This window comes from Felis catus, chromosome X, assembly GCF_018350175.1.
Source record: "Felis catus isolate Fca126 chromosome X, F.catus_Fca126_mat1.0, whole genome shotgun sequence".
NCBI lineage: Eukaryota > Metazoa > Chordata > Mammalia > Carnivora > Felidae > Felis > Felis catus.
Window position 1 is genome coordinate 112015686 of NC_058386.1, and position 9780 is coordinate 112025465.

A 9780-nucleotide genomic window follows, 5' to 3' on the forward strand; every position below is an offset into this window, starting at 1 on the left:
TCCCTTCCCCCACTGCCATCAGAAACAGTTATTTGGCTGAGTAAGTCAAGCTGTGGAGGTAATTTCACAAAGGGCGGGGGGATTGGTGTGGTTTGGGGGACCCGAATTAACCAGATAATTGGTTCAATTCATCCGGTTCGCTTTCCCTGTAGGATTTATTGCACGTACTCTGTCAGGTATAAAGAGCAATCCTGACTTGCCCCTCCTGATCACTGGCTAGCCAAATACTTTGCTGTTTTTCATTTCACTTCCCGGACTACCTCTGATATGGACATATTTATAAAAACCTCGCTACACAGAGTTTTCTCGTAGCCGAGAGATCATCCTTTGCACTGGATCATTTCAGAGACGATTTCTCAGCAGGTGATATATTAAATGCCTTCAAATGGTTGGCCTCCCACTACCAAACACCCCCCCCCACCCCACATACACACACGGAAATCACATACTTACATTGTCTGCAACGAGGGGCTTTTCTTACTGGTACTAAGGTGATTGCCTTAATTTTCTTCTTCCTCCAGCTGATGGAAACATCATCTACCTGCCTGTCATCTCTGGAGCAACCCACAGCATTCCTACATTTGAAATGAATGACTCTCATTCTTACAAGTCCTTTTGTGTCAGGACCTCTGAGCAGCGTCCTGTATTACTCCATTTTGCAACAAGGCAGGTTCATTATGACCATTTCTGAAGAGAGAAACCCTCAGCAGCATTTACAAACGTACGGGGCATTAAAACAGACAGTCAAACAGCTAAAGCTGCTTGATTAGGACATTTAGAGACAAAGCAACTGGTGGTTTGCCTGGATTTTTCGTCTCTGAAAGGTTGCGTGGATATTCTGTGGCACGGCCCCCGTAATGTGCATGGTGGGGGATTACTGTGTGTCAGAGCTGGGCGATAACTAGGGTCGCCTGAATGATTCCTGCTTGCAAATGACATCAGCCCTGTCAAAGTGGGAATGATTTGTTGCTTCAGCGCCTCTCTGATATTAAACCTAGAGGGGTGGATTCAAGTTAGTGCTTCAGAGGACACACATACCTATTTCTCACGAAAAGGAACATGCAGTAGACCATCTTCTGATCGCAGAGAAATGAATGAGTCCGGGGAGAAAATGGACGACGCCCATGTAGATTTTCGTGGCCAGACATGGAAACAAGGTGATTCTAGTAAACAATAAGTATTATTTTATAATATCTAATTATTCATAAGATTCCCCAACAGGGAAGAACAAGCAACTGCAGAGCATTTCCCCAACCCCCCTCCCTCTGTCACGGAAACGCCAATAAAACTCCTCCACCTCCCACCCTTCAATGCCAGATCGGTAAGCATTTAGCCAAGCATGCTGGGAGACACAGAACAACTGAAGGAAAGGAGTATCCGGGTGTCTTGAATTTGCTTGCCATTCTGCTCTGTTCTACCATCTCGTTACTAGACGTAGGCATTAGACGTGACAATCAGCCACATTTAAACTGAGCAGAAGAAATATCAAAGGCAGAGCCCTCAGAAGAAATGTCTCAAAGACAGCTTCAGTCACCTAATCAGACTTTAATTCCAATCACAAATGACACAGACTCATCAAGCTCTGTCGTTCCTAATGATACCACAAATAAAGGACGGACCGGAGACAACTCTCCAGGAATAGAAGCTTTGTGTGCTATCTACATCACTTATGCTGTGATCATTTCAGTGGGCATCCTTGGAAATGCTATTCTCATCAAAGTCTTTTTCAAGACTAAATCCATGCAAACAGTTCCAAATATTTTCATCACCAGCCTGGCTTTTGGAGATCTTTTACTTCTGCTAACTTGTGTGCCGGTGGATGCAACACACTACCTTGCGGAAGGATGGCTGTTCGGAAGAATTGGCTGTAAGGTGCTTTCTTTCATCCGGCTCACTTCTGTCGGTGTATCAGTGTTCACGTTAACAATTCTCAGCGCTGACAGGTGGGTTTCTTTTCTCAGTTTTATTTGCTAGGATGTGAAATTAACAAAAAAAAAAAAAAAAGAAGAAGAAGAAAGAAAGGAAGGCTTGTACTCAGCATTCATCGGCTACTGTTCTGCTTTTCTACAGTCTGTAACGTAGATGTAAGATTGGAAAACCGGGGAGTGGGGGGGGGGCAATTAAAATAAAAGTTGGTGTGAGAAGGTTAGAATTCCTGGGTTAGCATCGGAGGAAAGGCTGGAATTGTATGCTTTGGGAATAATTTATTCTCTTTGGAGGGTAATTGTTTGCTTGAAACAATACTGAACCGTGTGTGTTTCCAACCCCCCCCCCCATTCAGTTTATTTATTAAGTAAGGCAAATTGTTCCAGGTGGAAAAGAAAAACAATTCATGCTTTATACATTAGTGCAGCCTAGTGGTACAATATGGTCAACATTAAAACATCAGCATAGGTGTGAAATTGACCACATACACATGCATCTAATTTACTTGAAATTCATCAAATTAACCAATGGCAGAAAAACGGTGAGGTTTTCGGCTGCCTGGTAACTTAATGTAATGTCACCACCTAATTGTATTTGTTTTCTCTATAGGCACTCAATGACATTCTTGTTTCCGGAGAAATAAATTAATCCGGTTGACTTTTAGAGCTCTGTGGATAGAGCGTGTGAGAACCTCCGGCAGTCAGGGTATTCCGGCTCCGTTAGGATATTTTCAGTCTAAGTACTGTGTTTTTCTGTGTTCCTATTGTAGAATAACTGTGAAAGCATGAAAAAAATTTTGAGGCTCCAAATGTTCAGATTCTGGAATCAGAGAAGAGGAAAAGCTTTATATCCTATTCAAGTGCAGATTTACTTAAAGGCTGTAGATTTTAAGGCGAATTTGTCAGCATAAAGACATCTTTGCATGGGCACGGGGTGTCCAATTTCACCCTTGCCTTGCTCTAAATTTACCTACAGATCGGCTCGGGCAACAAATTAGCACGTATGAACAGGGGAGAAATTAACCCTCTTCTCTTTACCGCACAAACTCACAGAATTCTTTCCTAGGAAGGTTGATGGCTGCTCACTCACGAAGGAAGGAGAATTAGGTTTAACCTCAGTCACTTATACAAAAAGGAAATCTTTTAGAACCCATAAGGTGATACACAGGTAATGAGTTACTCTCAATCATACAAAGAAATCATGCTGAAAAAAATGTATTCGTCCTAAATAGAGGATCTACACACAAAATTATAAAATTCCAAATCTGAAATAGTTCCTCGTAGTGAATAAGAGAAAAGATGATCGGCAGAAACATAAAATCCTGGGGTGTATTGTGTTATTAGTTATTGAAATCATAACTCAGTCAGTTGCTTAATGTTGACCTGGTTATATACATGTGCATAGGAGGCAGAACTGGATGGCCACTGAGATCACTTTTAGCCCTAAGACTCTGTAGTTTTGATATGTATTTTGACCTTTGCCTATGGTTATTTGTTTCCAGATACAAGGCAGTTGTGAAGCCCCTAGAGCGACAGCCCTCCAATGCCATTCTGAAGACCTGTGCCAAAGCTGGCTGCGTCTGGATCGTGTCCATGATCATTGCTCTACCAGAGGCTATATTTTCAAACGTGTATACTTTTCAAGATCCCAACAAAAATATGTCACTTGAAGCGTGTACCTCCTATCCTGTTTCCGAGAAGCTCATGCAAGAGATACATTCTCTGCTGTGCTTCTTGGTGTTCTACATTATCCCACTCTCAATTATCTCTGTCTATTATTCTCTGATTGCTAGGACCCTTTACAAAAGCACCCTGAACATACCTACTGAGGAACAAAGCCATGCCCGCAAGCAGGTATGTATTAATCAGGACTCATGCATGAATTTAGAAATGAAATTCCTACTTTTGCACCTGCGAGCAATAACTACGATAGCGGGATAGTAACTTTGCTATGGTCACAGACTCTGGAGTCTGTCAGACAGTCTGTCTGTCATTCTGGCTCTATCACGTACTAGCTGTGCAGTCTTGGGCAAGTGACTTAACCTCTCTGAGCCTCGGTTTCCTTGCCTGTGAAATGAAGATGGGGGCTGGGTGAAGTATACGAAATACTTAGCATAGTTCCCGGTGCATCGTAAGCAGTCGATAAGTGGTGGGATTGCTATTGTTAGACAGGGGACAGCTGAAGTTTGGGAGCTGTCAAAATTATTTACACCATCGACTAGTGATGAACAGCAAACCACTTGCAAACCAACCGGCTTATTCAGATGAGCAAGCCGAGGGCTCAAGGGACGAGGTAAGTGGCAGCGGCAAGAGAACACAGTGACTCACAGAAGTTTGATTAAGACCATTGCAAGAGCCGGTGTGCCCTCCCTCCCTAAAGATGAACAGAACAAAAAGAATGTTGCCAAAACATTGTTCCATTTGATTAAAAACACACCAACAGGATTTCTATTTTTCCTGGGGGGGGGGGGGGAGGCTATTCTTGACCAGTCCATTCAGTTGGTTCAACAGGGGTGCTCATGAGGCTGAAGTTGCATATTTGGTGCCCGTGTGAACAGTTCTCTTGACTCTGTGACCACAGGGACTTAACCTGGTTCATTTCCTTCATTAACAGGTGTAGGCAGCATACTTTTCACAGGTATAGGTAGGATGACACATTGGTTTTCATTCCTTTGACTGTAGGGTCAGAATTCCTACAGATTACAAATAATTTTTGGCAACTTTCATAAACCCCGGAAGAACACCCTAACCTAGCCAGCCTCTGCCGAGGCAGTGAAAGCAGTTTCGTATAGCATCTCTCTGTTTTTAATTAAATTAAAATTTCAAGAATTCCACAACGCTCCTTGAGATAATCGGAGACGACCTAGAGTATCTCAAAACTGGGGCTGGGAGTCTCTGAATTAGAGCTAATGAGACCAAGATCATGGGTTACCATGCCAATTAACTGGCTGGATTCTATAGGCACGGGCTGCCTTCCCCCAGATCCCAACCAACGCGTTATTTCACAAACGCATGCTCAAAGGGATGCCAGCCTGTTAACTGTTCATGTCTATGTAAATCTAGAGCGTGGCTCGTTAAAATCTCTGCCAGCTAAATGATCTTTTTTTTCCCCCCCTGTGGTCGTTTTTCTTCCCCCCTACAGATTGAGTCCCGGAAGAGAATTGCCAAAACTGTTTTGGTGCTGGTGGCCCTGTTTGCTCTCTGCTGGTTGCCGAATCACCTCTTGTATCTCTACCACTCATTCACTTATCAAACCTACGTGGACCCCTCTGCCATTCATTTCATTGTCACCATTTTCTCTCGGGTTCTGGCTTTCAGCAATTCCTGTGTAAACCCCTTCGCTCTGTACTGGCTGAGCAAAACCTTCCAGCGGCATTTCAAAGCTCAGTTATTCTGTTGCAAGGCAGGGCCGCCCGACCCTCCTCCTGCCGAGACCCCTCTTAACAACCTGGCAGTGATGGGAAGGGTCCCCGGCGCTACAAGCACGCAGGTGTCTGAAATTAGCGTGACCTTGTTCACGGGGTGTAGTGCGAAGAAGGAAGATGACAGAGTCTAGCTTTTCAATTAAAAATGGTATTTTTCCTCCCAGCATGAGTATCCGACTCTGAGCTGTGAGTAGGTGGATGGTGTCAGGATTTTTGTTGTTTGTGCATTGTGCTGAAATCCTAGGAGTGAGAGATCCTTATAAAGGAAAGGACAAACCATGATATTTTTTTTTTCAATGTACAAACGTTAACGTTACCGGGCTTTCTAAATACAATGAAGCCCCACTAGGTGTCAAAAGACACGTTTGTAAGTCGGCAGGTCCTACGGGACCTCGGATGGGAGAGAAGGTGAAATAAACGGGATGACACTGGAAAATCCAACGTGTTCCCGTCACATCTACACTTCTCATTTCTCGTATACTCCTGTGATTTGCATAACACTGTGTCTGTGTTCAGTATGTGGTGCAAATCTAGAGATTCTGCTTTGTGTATGAAAAGGGGATCAGACAGAAATAAAACGTCTGCAGTTTTCTTGCAAAACAAAGTCCTTAAAAAATAAAGCTTCGCAGGTGTTTTTGACTGCTCTTTTCCATTGATCTCTGTCCCATCGTAACTAAAACTGCGATTCCTGTGAAAATGTTTTGGGGTCAGTGACTATAACGTACCGAGTGAGGATCTGGGGCAGGGTGTTTGTCTGACTGGGTCAACACTTACTGACTTATTAGTTCCACTTACAACCAGCATCGATCGATAATGGAGCACATGTCTTTCACAAATATTGTGAAGAACTCGCCGTACTCACGGGCAGGATAAGTGGCCACGCTTATTGTCATCGGAAGGCCCCAGAGAAGGACCCCTGTCGAAAACCCCGTGGACCAGCCAGTGTCTGAAATTCTTCCTTTAAGGAAATTCATTTCTCTCTGGTAAGCAGTGCCCTCTTTCTAAAAAATGGAGAAGTACCACGCGAAATCCTTCACATCTGGGCGTGCAGTTGTTCCCAGATCATCTTCCTGCTTGACTTCTTTAAACCCGATGGGTGCCTGAGTCCTGTAAGGGCGTGGCCTGATTAACCTCTGCCCTTGGAAATCAGATAGAAGGTTCTGAATTTCTGTCCTCTGCTCCTACTTGCTAACGCTTTAAGCTTAAGAACTGTTATTTCAAACAAACTGTCGTCAATAGGTGTGTCAGGTTTAGATTTGTGGTTTTAGAAAATGTTTTCTTGGGGCAAATTAAAGGATGTGTTTGGCGCTTTAGTTAAATCCGTATCTCCAAAGCCTTGATTGTGGAGTGTGCTTTTGGTAGTTTTGAGCTTTCTGTAAATGGCTCGTGTAGTTGTGAACTTTTGCTGATGATGTGGCTCCAAAAAGGGAACGCGTTATCAACACTAAACTTTACATGTGTGTAACATTGTTTTACTTGGGGGGGGGGGGTGCCAATATTGTGTTAGTGTTAAGTTGGACATCGTAATAAGTGGTGGGAAATAAATATCAAATAAAGTTTTAAATGACTCTGTGTAAGTTTATATTTTAAAAACAATAGTTCTGACAGGGGCACGTGGGTGGCTCAGTGGATTAAGCATCCGCCTCTTGATTTCAGCTCAGGTCATGATCTCGCAGTCTGTGAGTGCAAGCCCCATGTCGGGCTCTGCGCTGGCAGTGTGGACCCTACTTGGGATTCTCTCTCTCTCTCCCTCTCCAATAAACTTGAAAAACAAAATACAAATAAGAAAAAAACAATAGTTCTGGAGGAATATAACTGAGAACCCATTTTAATCAGAAAATTTAAGTTATTTGCATGTCACAAAACTCCCAGATGTTTTACGACTTCCTCACTCTTGAGTAAAAACTACGTCTTTACTCTTCCAAGCATGGCATTTTAGAAATAACTGATAAAAGTACCAGATAACAAAAGCCAAGAAAGCTGTTTAGCAGTTGGTGAAACTAGAACTCAAAGAACGTTCATTTTCCTCACTCTTGGTAATTCAGGGGTGACTCAGGGATCTGATATAAAATAATTCCCTAAATGGTTTTATAGGGCATCGCCCCCCATCCAGAGTTGGGGAATCGAGATTAAAATCCATGGCTTTGTTTTGATTTTTTTTTTGGAGGGGGTGGCCTCCCTCTCTCTCTCCCTCTCTCTCTCTGTTTCTAACAGATGATCCTTATCAGAGCTAACCTTTTAAGTAGGTCCCAATAGCCACAATTTCTTTCACACTGCCTATTGTGGTTCCAGGAACGTTACTGTGGAAGACTTCATTTCTCTGGAGAGGGTCCCAAATGGGGTGTGCCCTGACCCGAGACTTCGAATAAACAACCATAATAATACGCTACAAAGCAGGAAAACAAAGTCTTTGTCTTTGACGTGGAAAGTGCCAGAAAACATTTAACACTGGCATACCCACCGAAGGTAGCAAATTTGGGTTAGAAGGATTTCTGCAGTGTCAACCATCGCAGGTCAGGGACCCATCTCTCTTTTTGTCAAAAGGAGTTCCTTTTATTTCCACTGTATGTTGAGATTACAGGAAGCAGGGACAGGAAAACTCCTGAAGAGAGCGAGCTTGAAGAGGCCATGAAAAAATATGGATGTAGTTTGGTACGGGCCAGTAATTTTCCAGAGTTCCTGAGCCAGGTAGGAGATTTCTCCGGCTGAGAAGTCTGCTCTTACAAATTAATGTATTCTTATCCACCAAGAAGGCCATGACCTATTAGGCCAAGAGCGTAGCACAGATCGCCCCTAAAAAGATGAAGACGTTCAGAGAGAAGCTGGCTGTCTGGGTCCTGAGAACTGGCTCAGCTTCCTGGGTCCAGCAGCTTCTTCCTGGTTCCCTCGTGAGACCCCGCTACATTCCCATCCTGGAACTTCAGGAGCTATCCTCCTCCTCCTCATAGATCGGTATTTTTTGCTTGTTACCTTGAGTGTTTCTATGACTTGCCAAAAAAACTTGAAAAAGACGGGTCACAAACACAGAGATGCTTACAGATTCCCTCAGTTACCAGGGACTCAATTCTACGGGCACACAGGGAACTAGGAACCGGGAACCAGGCCTCATAGAGACAACAGCGTGGTTAAAACGAAACAAGACAACGGTCAGGTCTCGTGGTCGAACAGAAGGCCACTGTAGGTACAAGGGTGCGTGCCTCCCAACACCACTGCTCCACTATCGCGGTCACCCGGTGAGCCTGTGTCACTGCCTCAGCTTCTCCTCCCGCTCCTGGGGAACTTCACAGCAGGCCCCTGTGCCATTACCTTCCCTGTGCGGGCCTCCCGCCCTCCGTGTTACTCTGACCGTGTCCCTGCCCGTTCCGGACTCGTTCCTGTCCCTGGGAGAGGTTGTTATTGGCTCATACGGCCAAATTCGGTCTAGAATGCAGGGCTCCCCTGCCAGGTCACCGGGCAGCCTGGGGGCCATGCTGGCTGGGTCACAGCGGACCCAGGCCTAAGGGACCATTTTGGCCACCTGTTCAGAGGGGCCCATGGATACAGCAGGCATCCAGAGGGTCACGTGCGGTAGCAGGGCTGTGTAGCATATTATCACCTATGCTGTGAACTCAGGAATGAAATCGGACCCCAATAACACATTGCTGAAAACAGCTGTACACTATTTTGGGATCCAGGAAGAAATACTTAGCAACGCTTAAATAAGTGAGCCTAATAAAACTCATGTTGTCTATATCATAAAAACACAAGCGACTCCAGTTCTCCGATGGTCCCCAACAGCACGAGAACTTCCTGAAAAAGAAATGTAACTGGAAAAAACAAAACAAAAAACAACCCACCCTAACCCAAGCTACTGTTTAAAAATCACCGTTTATGGTTGAAACCATGTCCTCACAGCTGGTATTTGGGGAGTTAGGATTTTCTAGAGCCCATGCGCAACTGCTATATTTAGAATCAAAAGGTCACTGGAAGAGCAGAAATAATTTCTTCTGGTAAGCTTTTCCCCACCCTCAGGTCTGGTTTATAAAATTTTATGTGTACACATAATGAGTTTATTGCTGTTGTTCTTAAAGGAATTAATAAAAACTTTTAAACGGTTGCTTTTCGTGCAACAAATACTGATAAGAATCATCTACATAAACAAGGGTGTCTCTCTCGATTTGAGCCTGTCTTGTTGACTGCTGGCTCGCCAGAGCCTAGCAGTCCCTGGTACCTGGTGGCTCAACAAGTATCTGCCCAATAAGAAGAGAGAGAGAGAGAGAGAGAGAGAGAGAGCGTGCTCTTTATTTTCTACGGTAAATATGTCATTTCTGCGAAAAAGCTGTACGGAGGAAAAAACATTCTGTGCTTTTCTAACAGGCAAAAACCAAAACAAAACAGAACAACGAAGTCAGTGGGCCAGTAAAGTGGGTGCTTACACTTGGCTGTTTAAG

The 9780-nt window shown here is 44.1% G+C and overlaps 1 protein-coding gene across 1 annotated transcript; it reads left to right on the plus strand.

The window, feature by feature from the left end:
* Positions 1-1448: 1448 nt before the first annotated feature.
* On the plus strand, positions 1449-6443 carry BRS3 (bombesin receptor subtype 3). Its single transcript, XM_019823491.3, has 3 exons — positions 1449-1943; positions 3428-3779; positions 5068-6443. Exons 1-3 carry the CDS (start codon positions 1510-1512, stop codon positions 5479-5481), a joined length of 1200 nt encoding a protein of 399 aa, XP_019679050.1. The 5' UTR covers positions 1449-1509; the 3' UTR covers positions 5482-6443.
* Positions 6444-9780: the final 3337 nt, after the last annotated feature.